Here is a 12,059-nt window from a genome sequence, read left to right on the forward strand (position 1 = left end):
CACACCATATGTATACACCAGCCCATAAATGCCCTCCCTGTGCTGGGTGCCAAGAACCCCAAATCACCCCCGCCCCTCACCGTATCTATCACAACTGCTCTTGATCTTAATTCCAATCTGATTTCACTTGAACAGAAACGTCAGGGGTAAGAAGAACATACTGCCTCATCCCGCCCCCGGAATGGGACGGCCCCAGAACCTTCTCCTCCCCCCTGTAATCCTCTGAACAAGAGTGTTCTGAGCTCTTCTTTTTCTATAGCCTGAGTGTTCGACCAGTGCATGGCTGCTCGCCTTGCACTTGGCATGTGGAAGATGATTTCCTACGGACAGGAAGCCTCCGTCTTACCTGACTCCTGGAGATAGCGATACACCAGAAAGTTCACCTCGTCACTGGTTATGCTCATCTTAGCCTCACCTCGCGGCGATGAGGTCTTTACGAAGCGGGGGCCACCTTCTGTGAGAACGCTGAGAGGAGAAAGTGGAAGAGAGTTTTGAAACACTGCTTGTAGTTTTTTTTTTTTTTTACTGCATTCTTTTTGAGATGATTAAAAAATACAATACTCAGGATGTTGCACATGTGAAGGTAATTAATGCCTGATCCATGTTGTATTTTGTGATTACATAAAGATTTTATATTTGTGTGTGTGTGTGCATGTATATATAGACACATTCATACAGGTGAAAGTTTTCCCAAAAAAGATGAGTTGGTGTATTTTATAAATGCTGGGATGGACTCATATATAAACCACTAATGGAGACAAACTCAGGGGCCACAGAAAATGAGAACAAACACTGATTTTTTTTTTTTTTTGCTGTACGCGGGCCTCTCACTGTCGTAGCCTCTCTCGTTGCAGAGCACAGGCTCCGGACGCGCAGGCTCAGCGTCCATGGCTCACGGGCTCAGCCGCTCCGCGGCATGTGGGATCTTCCCGGACCTGGGCACGAACCCGTGTCCCCTGCATCGGCAGGCGGACTCTCAACCACTGCACCACCAGGGAAGCCCCCAAACACTGATTTTTTATTCACTAAAGTGTGCGTTATGATCACAATGCAGTTGACAGCGAGCTTGAACGGAATCCCGATGCGCAGTGGGACAGACGCGGCTGCCTTCGATGCCGCCCTTCCCTAGACAGATGGGGAAGACGACCGGGCAGGCCAGCAGGCACGTCGACACCCCCAGGCAGGGCGACCATATGGTCTGGAAAACACCTGTGGCTCTGAAGCAGCGATTAATCGTAACACCTTCCACTGATAAAAGTTCAGTGATGAACTTGGCCGTCACTGAGCCTATAGGGTGCACATGGCCCTGAGAAGGCAGACACACATCAGTGTGGAGCTACGTCAGCGTATGTGTCACCCTGACATGACTTCTATACAGAGGCCAGGTGTCCGGAAGCCAGCCCATGGACACAGAGAGAACCTTCATCGTTTGTATTTTGCCACAGAACTGGCTGCATCAGTGTGGCCGAGGCCGCAGTACGGGAAGGCACGTAGAAACCTGGGGGAGGAGTGAGGGGATGATGAGAACTTCGGAAGCCTCTGTGTCTGAGGCAGACAAGAAGAAAGAGCCTTATTTTCTTCACAGTCCTAAGTCAGACCCATGAGCGCCCTGGCCCAAAGAGGACAGAAGTCACTCAAATAGAACTCTTTTACCCACAGATAGAGCAGAATTCACACGTGTGTAAGAGCATTCACTCCAAACGGCAGTGGCCGAGAAGGGCCACAACTTCCTTCAATTATATCGTCAATACCGAACATTTCAGGCTGTTTGGGAACTGTCTTCAGAGTCCATGCCATATGTTTTCAGGCAGCTTTATGGTGGCAAATCTTTCATTATTGAATTACAATTAAATTTCCATTTGTTTAGAACAAGATAAAAGGACAAAATGCACATTTCAAGTTGGGAGGATTTGAATTAAAGGTTGTCATAATGGACACACCCCACGATGGCCCCCCAATGAGTCCCACCTGATATAATCCCCTCCCCTCCAGTGTGGGCAGGACCTAGGACTCCCTTTTACCACACAGAATATGTCAAAGGAGATGGATGCCACACCCTGGTTAGGTTACATGGCAAGGATGACCGGATGTCACTCCTATAATTGTTACATTACGTTGTATAAGACTCTTACTGGACTGGAGAAAGACTCTCCTGCCGGCCTTCACACGAACCGCCCAGGGAACCAAGGGCAGTCTTTAGGAAGCTGTGCGCCTCACTCCTACAACCACAAGAAAACTGAGTTCTGCCAACAGTGTGGGCTTGGAAGAAGACCCTTCCCTTCCCAGCTCTAAATAAGGATGCAGCCCAGCAACCACGTGGCTGCAGCCTCTGGAGACCCTGCGCAGAGGAGCCCCGCACATGCCCAGTCTCCCAACCCTGGGAAACTGTGAGAGAATGAACGTGTTGTTTCTAGCTGCTGAATTTGTGGTCATTTGTTATGCAGGAGCAGATAACTAATACAGTGGCCTCTTGGGACACTCCAGTTCTCACTTTGCCGTCTTAACAAGATTTTAATTTGTGGTTACCAGAATTTTGTCATGCAAAAATACTTATCTTCTTCACTTAATTAGGTGGTATTTCTGCACTTCTGTAGACACTGGAAAGAAAATTTGACGGTCAGAATATACATGTGTCCTGAGACGTCTGCTTGAACTCTGGGGAGCTCACACAGAGGATGGCATTAGGAAGGTATCTGAGACTAAATAAAAAGCTATGAAATCAGAGCATATACAAGTGAAAAAATAAAACACTGCTCAAGGGACAGAACAAATAATAATAGAGATGTGCACTGCAGAATAGTGTGGCTCTAAAGAGACTTTTGATGACCCTGAGTGGCAGTAATGACGGAGACTCAGTTCTCATGAGGAATTCAGTTGCAGGTTCTCTCTATGCTAAATGGTAAATGGTGGCGCCACTGGGATGTGATTAGGTCATGAGGGTGGAGCCCTCATGAATGGGTTAGTGCCCTTATAGAAAGAGACCCCAGAGAGTTCTCCCTCTTTCTGCCATGTAAGAACACACTGTTGCACACTTAACAGACTACAGTACAGTGTAAACCTTACATGAAGGGAAGATGGTGGTATCTGGCCCTCACCAGATACCGAATCTGCTGGTGCCTTGAATGCTGGACTTCCAGCCTCCAGAACTGTGGGAAATAAATGTTTGTTGTTTAGGCTGTCCAGTTTTTGGTACTGTATTATAGCAGCCTGAATGGACTCAGACACCACCCCTAACTCCCTTTTCTTTTACTGTCATTTTGAGTACTTATAAACAGTGAAATCTAATCTAACCAACAGGGTCTCTCAGCCTCAGGGAGTTTGACTCGGGGCCAGACGATTCTCTGTTATGAGAACACTCTGCACACTGTAGGATGTTTAGCAGCATCCCTGGCCTCTTCTCACTAGACTAGACGCCAGCACAACCTCCCCTCCATCCCCTACGGTGGTGATGATCAAAAACACCCCCAGACATTGCCTAATATTACAAATTGCTAAACTGCTGCTGGCTGAGAACTGTTATACAGGAAAACTAAGCATTTTGTGTTTGAAATGAATTCCATTTATAAAATTGTAAGACACCGTGGAGCTAGCTCATAGACATTGCTTAATGAAACGGCCACGCTACTAAAAAGGATCCTTTAAAATGCACCATAAGGGCTTGGCTTTTTCAAATAGTCTATGTAAAATCTTTCCACAAAATCACATTTTCATAAGGAAAGTGCTGATTTTTGTCTTTCAGCATACAGATCTTCGTTTTCTAAGGAGAAAGTATTTGGATACATACGGACGACACCCCTGCACCCACAGCCTGGTTCACGTTCCCCAACCCTCAAGTGTCTGTAATATATATTAGAAGTGTCTGCACAAGCGTTAGCACAGGACTCTGGAGCAAGAGAATTTAAGATCCTCAAGGGACGGGGAATTACGGACGACTTCTGTTAGCCCGTTCCTCTGTTTTTCTTTATGCATTAGCCTTTTTCCCAACTAAGAAAATTTCTGTTTAAGCTCTAGCTCTCTACTTTCTGATCCCAGATTCATCTTCTCTCTGAAATTTTAAGTTAGAATCCAAGGATCAGAGTGTTTTCCCCAATATGGTGTTAACTTCTTAAAGGATTTTTGATTTGTAAACAGCAGAGGAAAGAAAACAAAAACCATCCCCGGCCTGCGATAGAACCAGGGATGTCATACCATTTGGTCCACAAGAGTGTCATGTGTTTCTACTGACTGGTCCACCTCAACATAGGCACACCTGGAGGTATTGTGGTTCAGTTCCAGACCACAGCAATAAAGTGAGTCACAGGATTTTTTTCTGATTCCCCAGTGCATGTAAGAGGTTTACACTATACTGTAGTCTATTAAGTGTGCAACAGTATTATGTCTAAAAAAAGCTATATACCCCAATTAAAAAATTTATTGCTAAAAAATGCTAACCAAAATCTGAGCCTTCAGTGAGCTGTAATCTTTTTGCACTAACATCAAAAATCACTGATCACGGGCTTCCCTGGTGGCGCAGTGGTTGAGAGTCCGCCTGCCGATGCAGGGGACACGGGTTCGTGCACCGGTCCGGGAAGATCCCACATGCCGAGGAGCGGCTGGGCCCGTGAGCCATGGCCGCTGAGCCTGCGCGTCTGGAGCCTGTGGTCCGCAACGGGAGAGGCCACAGCAGTGAGAGGCCCGCATACCGCAAAAAAAAAAAAAAAAAAAAAAAAAAAGAAATCACTGATCACAAATCACCATAACAGATATAATAATAATGAAAAGTCTGAAATGGTGCAAGAACTACCCTAATGTGACACAGAGACACAAAGTAGCAAATGCTGTTGGAAAAATGGCGCCAGGTGACTTGCTCGCTGCAGGGCTGGCACCAACCTTCAATCTGTAAAGAACGCGATGTCTCCGAAGTACAACATGTGACATTTATGAGGTATGACTGTACACATGAGGTACGTGTATGTACACATATGAGGTATGCCTATACATGTATTAATTTTATAAAACTGATCTAGGGCTTCCCTGGTGGCACAGTGGTTGAGAGTCCGCCTGCCGATGCAGGGGACATGGGATCGTGCCCCGGTCCGGGAAGATCCCACATGCCGTGGAGCGGCTGGGCCCGTGAGCCATGGCCGCTGAGCCTGCGCGTCCGGAGCCTGTGCTCCACAACGGGAGAGGCCACAACAGTGAGAGGCCCGCGTACCGCAAAAAACAAACAAAAAAAACAACAACAAAACTGATCTAATAATTGGATCAAAGTCCCCCCCACCAATAAAACACCTTAAATTAAATGGCTTAAATTTCTTAAATGACTATTTCTTCTAAAACCTAACTAGTTCCCAAAAAAGGATTTACAGTGACCAGTGAACTGAAATGTGCATATATATTGTGAGACTATTCAATACACACCAGAGAACATTCTTTAAACCGGCCATAAACCACAGCAACATTCAATCCACTCCAACGCTTTGGGTTTGATTACAGCAAAATCAAGAGAAACCAACAATTAACTGGTGTCTAACTGCGGTACCTCTGAGCAAAGTGCTTGAAGGTGGCTGCTGTCATTTTACTGGGTCAACATCACTATTTTGACGCAAATGAGTAAAACGGCTGATCTTCACTTGGCAAAAGCTACTGCTTTAGACAAATTTCGCCAAGATCTGCATAAGGTTGGGGAAAAAAAGTTACCTATCCTCTTTTCTCCAAGACAAGAGCTCAATTTCCAGAGACAGATGTTAGAATAAGATTACGGATTTTTTAAAATCAGGGATTTTCTGTATAATTTCATGTATAATAAATAAACGTGCTGGTATTACGGTGCTATTCAAAGTTTCGGGGACGGGCGCGGGCTTCTCTACCCCAGACACAGAGAGGTGAAATTTACGTCAGTGGCTCAATTCCCAGGTCTGGTGTTTTGTTTTGTTTTGTTTTTTCAATTGTGTTAAAACATACACAACGTTTAATTTACCATCGTGACCATTCTGAAGTGCACAACCCGGTGGTGGCATTAAGGACATTCCCATTGTTGTGCAGCCACCCCCCTACCTACCTCCACAGTTGTCCACCACCGCCAACGACCTCTGTCCCCAGTGAACACTACCTCCTCGTTCCCCCCTACCCCAGGCCCTGGGACCCACTCTTCTGCCTCCTTTCTGTCTCTGTGAGTCTGAAATGAGAGCCACGTTCCATCTTGCAGGTGGGAAGGTGGTTTCTGTCAGTTCTGAGGCACTCTGCAACTGCAAATACTAGCACAGCCCTGACGCTCGCCATGGACTTTCTTCAATCACCATGAGGGCCGGACGTTACTTCCTACAAAAACCTCTTCAGAAAGAAACGCTCTGTGACGAGAAGACCCCACAGTGAGAAGCCGCCACTCCTCACGGGAGATGAGCATGTGGACCCCAGTCTCGTGTTTACTGTAACCCCGCTGCAAATGGAAACAGGCAAATGCTTCACCCTGCTTTTCCCGCACTTGAGATAAATGAGGTACAAAGCGATGATAGAAAAAATTACCGAACGCCTACGATATTCAAGGCATGGTGACGGCAATGGCAGGGATGAAACAAATTCAGATGCAGGCGCGCGCACGCACACACAGACAGACAAACAGACAGACACACACACACACACACACACACACCGCTTCCTTGAAGCTGTTAGTAAGATGTCTATGCAAATAACCGAAAGCCCCTGTAGTTAAAGCCCCGCGCCTATACCACAAGGTACTAAGAGGGACGGCAGCAGGGTTCCAGGGAAGGCTAGGTCAGGGAAGAGGGAGGAAGGTCTGGGAGAGGGAGAAGGTGAATCCTCGACTGATGGACACAAGATTTGGCGGAGAAGTATGAAAAAGGAAGGAAAGGAAGGAGCAGTGTGTGGGGGTGGGGGTAACCTTCAAGGACGTACCAAGTGCTCCCTGGGACCCAGGGCGGGAAGATGGCCCTCTGTGCCGTCACCGTGGGCTGTGAGGTGGGGGAGAAGTTGGCCTGTGTCCTTTCTGCCAAGGACGGTTTTTGTGGGCACGTGATGTGGAGCTCGAAATGCCTGTACTGGCTGCAATAAAGCTGGGGTACACCAGGGTGATGGTTCCGGGGTCCGCGGCTAGAGGTAAGGGAACTAACGTCCTGAGAGCCACAGAGGAGAGCACAAAACGGAGGACTCGGGGGCCTCGTGGCTCAGAGCCAGGTGGCCTGATTCCTAATCATACCCCCATCCCTTTCTAGCTGTGGACTGCAGGGCGAGTCACGTGGCTCAGTTTTCCCTTCTCCAAACTGAGGATGACGAGAGCCGTTACATCCGGCAGACGTGGTGAGGACGCACAGCTTTTATACAAACTCCCAGGTCAGGGCCCCGGGCACAGGAGAGACGTAGGACGGCTATTACTCCCACTCGGCTACCTGCGAGCATCCCCAAAGCAAAGAGCCCCCTGGAAGGGCCCGAGGAACACAGCACCCTTGCCAAAGTGATTCAGAGCTGGCAGCGGGTGACGCGTCAACAGGCCAGCGGCAGGTCGAGAGCCCGTCCGAGAAAGCATCTCCCTCCACACTCGGCCCAGCACTTCTACCATGGAGACCCGGAGGGCCGGGTCTCACTGCAGCACCTCGCCGGTTTCCGGAGCTGGCCGTGGCCAGCTCAAGTCGTGACGACTCCCGTGGATGCCTTCCAACCTCCCCAGCTCTAGAATAAAGGAGAGCTTTTTCAGCACCGGCAGATCGTCCTCGGCCTCCAAAAGAAGGAAAAAAATTAAAAAGGGTTCTTAATTACTGCAATTGTGTTTATTCTCTTGCCTGACCCGGTTTTGATTCGAGGCACCTCCAGTCAGGTTGATTTGAGGTCTTTGGCGCTGTGAGTGTGCAAAAAAGAAATGACCGCCCTCACCGCGAGGTAAAGCTACACATTCCCTCACTGTTCTGCTTACAGAAGGAGGAAAAATTAGTGCGGACGGATGACATCCCCGGAGTTGCCCCACTAAAATTGAGTATTCCAACATAAGTAATAATTCGGGGTTAAATCCATCAGGAAGCTAAAGGGAAGATTATTTATCATTATTATTTATAGTATTTCTCCTTTTCATGATTTAATTTCAAGGTGGCAAAAACTTCTATGACTCACAGTCCAGTTCACAAAGTAATTCAGTTGCAGGAGAAATGGCGTCTGAGGGTTTCGTTGTACTGAGTATGCACTTACAGAATTTAATATGCTCTCGTGCTCTGGGAAGGGAGAGGACTGCCCCCAAACAACAAAATCTTCACTGCTCTTTAATTACCTTAAAGTATATAATCACAAGAGAGCTACTTGAGAGCTGGCTCTGCTAGAGGAAGACAGAAAAGGCAAGCGCGTTCCCTGCCAACAGGAGGGGAGGCTGGTTCGGAAACAGCGAAGTAAGCGCACAGCGATTACAGGGCGGGGGCCGTGGTGCTCGGCTGATATCCCTGGTGGCAGAAGTTTCTCTTTTAACAATCTGTCCCATTATGAAATGTTCTCTTAAAATCCTTTAAAGCAGGGACGGAAGAAACTTTGTCTCATGTCTTGTCTCTGCTATTAGTCTGCTGGCTTTCACGCTGGAAGAATCCATCTCTTAAAGTAATCTTCTGGACGAGGCTCAGGGCGCTTTGGGACTTGATTCCATGCAGACTGAGGACCGAGAGCCAGAGCAGCTGGAAGATCTGCTAGAAATGACCTCAGCGTAACAAGGCACTTTTCTTCTCTCCGCATCTCACGAATTCTCTGCTGACTGGAACGCACTGGGGTCTTACACCTCCCTGCTCGCTTTATCCATAATGTTTTTCTCCCTTCAAAAGGAAACTGAGTTTCCCAGTGGTCAGTTTAAGATGAAGAGTTCTAATTTACACATCAGCATTTACATATAAATCCTTCTGTACGATCTTGACGGGGACCCAGCTTATTGCGGAGACGAAGCAGGCTTGTTTTATACACTGCATATACCTGTTCTTCCGGCATAACCGTAACGAAGCCGATACGTAGCCACTGAACGTACTGAAAGCTGTTTTGTTGTCCGATGACAGCATGAGTGCGATTCAATAAATTAAGGCGCTTACAGTTGGACCCCGATTATAGGAGAATATATACATAGAAAAGATAGGGCGGGGAACAGGAAAATGTTAACAGTGTTTTCTTTTGTTTTTTAAATAGACATATCTTCATTCACCAATGAGTATGTCTATTATTTTACGGTAAGAAAAGAAAAATCCCCCCAAAGGTCAAGATTTTTCACTCATTTTACAGTTATATTTACTTACTTGGGAGTCAAATGGTCCAAAATGATAAATATAATCAAAGAACTATCATTTTATTATCAGAGTTCACAGGCCTAGCAGTGGAAGTGCCATTTAAATATAAGAATGAACTAGTGTCGTAAGGGGCAGTCCTCAAAAGGATTTTCACGATGGGAGAAAATGTCCGTGATACGGCGATACATGAAAAAAACAGGTTTCAGGATGGAACGTGCATGTCGCCAAATTTCATTTTGTACACGCACACAAAAGATACCCTCTAAAATATAAAAAAGATAATAAAATACACCCACCTCTCCAGGGGTGGGATCATGCTGGAATTTTATCTGTGTGTGTGTGCGTGCCTTTCTGTAGCTTCCAAATTCTCTCCTATGAACGTGAACCGTTTTCATATTCATTAAAATGTCATTAAAATCTGGCAGCGTCTTCAGAAATCATCACTATGAGAGCAGCCCAGCTGAGTAGGAAATAAAGCCGCAGGGTCGAGAGAGCAGAGAGAAGGGAGTCTTCTCGGGTTACGAAAATAATGCGGCGCTTCACAAAATCCAAAACATCCCCTGCGTGAGGCATTCCGAGAGGGTCCTTTCTGTGCCTGGCTGCCCTTCTGGGTTAATTAACGGCTGGCTGGGGCCTTGCATCCCAACCCTGTGTGCAGAGCCATGAAGGATGCTGACGTGACAAGAGAGGCGTCCCGTCCTGGAGTTACCGCCAAGACCATGTGCGCATCTCCAGAGCGGCCACCGGGTCCTCTCGCAAACCCTCTGAGCCGCAAACCCTCCCCACCCTCCACTTCTCTGCCTGATCGGGAGGCAGACCCAGAAGGAAGCCTTCCTAAAAAATGTCCCACCCAGTAACAGCAAACCCCTGCTAAGAAAGTCTGCATCACGGAGCCAGACGATGCGTGTAAGACCAATAGCACAGTTATCGTTTTACTCTTCTCCTCTACACAGTGAAATGCCAGTTCAGGTACCCAAGATTTCAAAGCAAAGTGCCTTGGGAGACACAGACAGCCGCTGCTTCCACATAAGAGTAGTCTGTCTTCTTTTTCTAATGACTTGGGTCTTGTAAGCTAACGCTGCCGATTAATCTGTAAATTAACGTACAGATTTTAATTATCTCTAAGACTGAGAGGCTGGCATCAGATTCTTTACAATGTGCACTAGGCCCTCAGACCAATTTCAGCAATATGTACAGGCTGGTTATGAAACCTCTAAGACGCTGTGATTTTCACCCACATAACGCAGGATTTATTTGGGCCCTGATGATTCCCTTTCCTGCAGTAGGTGGAGTCGTAAGTGAGGTCATTTACTCATATAAGGTGACCTCCAAAGTTCTGAAAAATAAACCCTGTGGTTTTCTCCGTAGATATTAAGGCGGGCGATGCCTTGCCCTTTGAGGTAGCCTGCGTCTCAAAAATCTTGGTGTTAAAGCGTATTTTGATGCTTCAATTTAAATGAATGACAACAACAACAAAAAGTTTTAAAAGAAAAATGCTTAAAGCATCGTGAACCCAAGTATCTGATGAGAGTTCAACGAGTCTCATGTTATGTCGGCAAACGCAGGAACTCAGTCTTGTAGCCAAATGCTCGGCATCTTAAATTTCCACAGCCACGAAACCGTTCGGATTAAAACACAAAACCAAGTAGTGACAGTAGCAGTGAGTCGGGTTCGTCACTCTCAGTACTCCGGACTTTGGGGAGCACAGAAATCTCTGGGATGGGCTGCCCTGTGCACCGTAGAGCAGCATCCCTGGTCTCCACCCACTCGATGCCAGAAGCTCTCGATCTCCCTGAAAAACGTCTCCAGGCGTGATCAAATGTCCCCTGGGGAGGGGCGGGGAACTGCCCAGGGCTGAGAACATCTGAGCGGTGGCGGTTACACAAGTCCAGAGCCGCCCTTCACATGGAAGGCCCTCAGATTCCTACAAGTCTTGACTCCCTGAGAATCTGCAGTGCTTTCGTCGAGTAACCACAACTTGGATGCTGCCCTAAGCACGCCACAGACCTTGCAGAGCTGCACCTCGGATGTCCTCCAACTCAAAGGCTGCAGTCAGAAGAGGGAGAAATAACACAGGTGTGTTTCTCTAGGTCGAGGTGGGCTCACTGCGGCCCACAGGCCAATTCCCACCTGCAGCCGCATTCTGCAAGCACTGTGACCTATCGATAGCCTTTACGCTTTTAAATGGTTGAAAAGGAAATCGAAACAATGCTATTTTGCCACCCACGAAGCTGATATGACATTCAGATTCCAGTGTCCATCAGTGAAGTTGCGTTGGCACTCAGCCGCGTCTGCTCATCTGCGTAAGGTCGGTAGCTGCTCTCACACGACAAGGGCAGAACGGAGCGGGTGCAGCACAGGCCCACTGGCCCACAAAGCCTCAACTATCTACTCTCTAGCCCTTGACAGGAAAGGTCGGCCAACCTCGCTCTCCTGAAGATTTTCCCCTTTCTACATTAGAGCACACCTGCCTTACCGCTTCCCAGCCTGAAATCTCCCTGTCTGAGAACCTGAAGGTGATGCCCCGAAATGCGGATGTTTCTGGTGAGCACACTGACCACTGTGAAATGGACAGCCAAGAAAACACCACAGCCGCGGTCTGCTGTGAATGGCTTTCAAAGGAGGCACCTGCTGAAACCAGGTACGTCTAAGGGGAACAGATACTAGCCCTCACTTTCTGACACACAGCACCCAACACAGAGAGGAAGGGCCTGTGGTTTTTATACAGGTGACTCCCCAGCTCGTGGACGCACCGTGGCTACCGTGGTAGGTAAGCAACAGTGTGTCATTTCCCAGCACGGTCCCAAATGACCATCTGCA

The 12,059-nt window shown here is 47.6% G+C and overlaps 1 protein-coding gene across 2 annotated transcripts in view; it reads right to left on the reverse strand.

Annotated features, from left to right (window-relative positions):
- TBL1X (transducin beta like 1 X-linked) overlaps positions 1-12,059 on the reverse strand; it is a 224,844-nt gene that overhangs the window by 52,696 nt on the left and 160,089 nt on the right. For both annotated transcript variants that reach the window (XM_029240081.1, XM_029240082.1), the window contains exon 4: positions 347-465. In XM_029240081.1, the coding sequence (XP_029095914.1) occupies positions 347-404 (58 nt within the window). In that variant the 5' untranslated portion in view covers positions 405-465. The remainder of the gene's footprint in view (positions 1-346; positions 466-12,059) is intronic.

The sequence above is a fragment of the Monodon monoceros genome, unplaced genomic scaffold, assembly GCF_005190385.1.
Source record: "Monodon monoceros isolate NGI ecotype Baffin Bay Population unplaced genomic scaffold, NGI_Narwhal_1 Super_Scaffold_22, whole genome shotgun sequence".
NCBI classification, from domain to species: Eukaryota; Metazoa; Chordata; class Mammalia; order Artiodactyla; family Monodontidae; genus Monodon; species Monodon monoceros.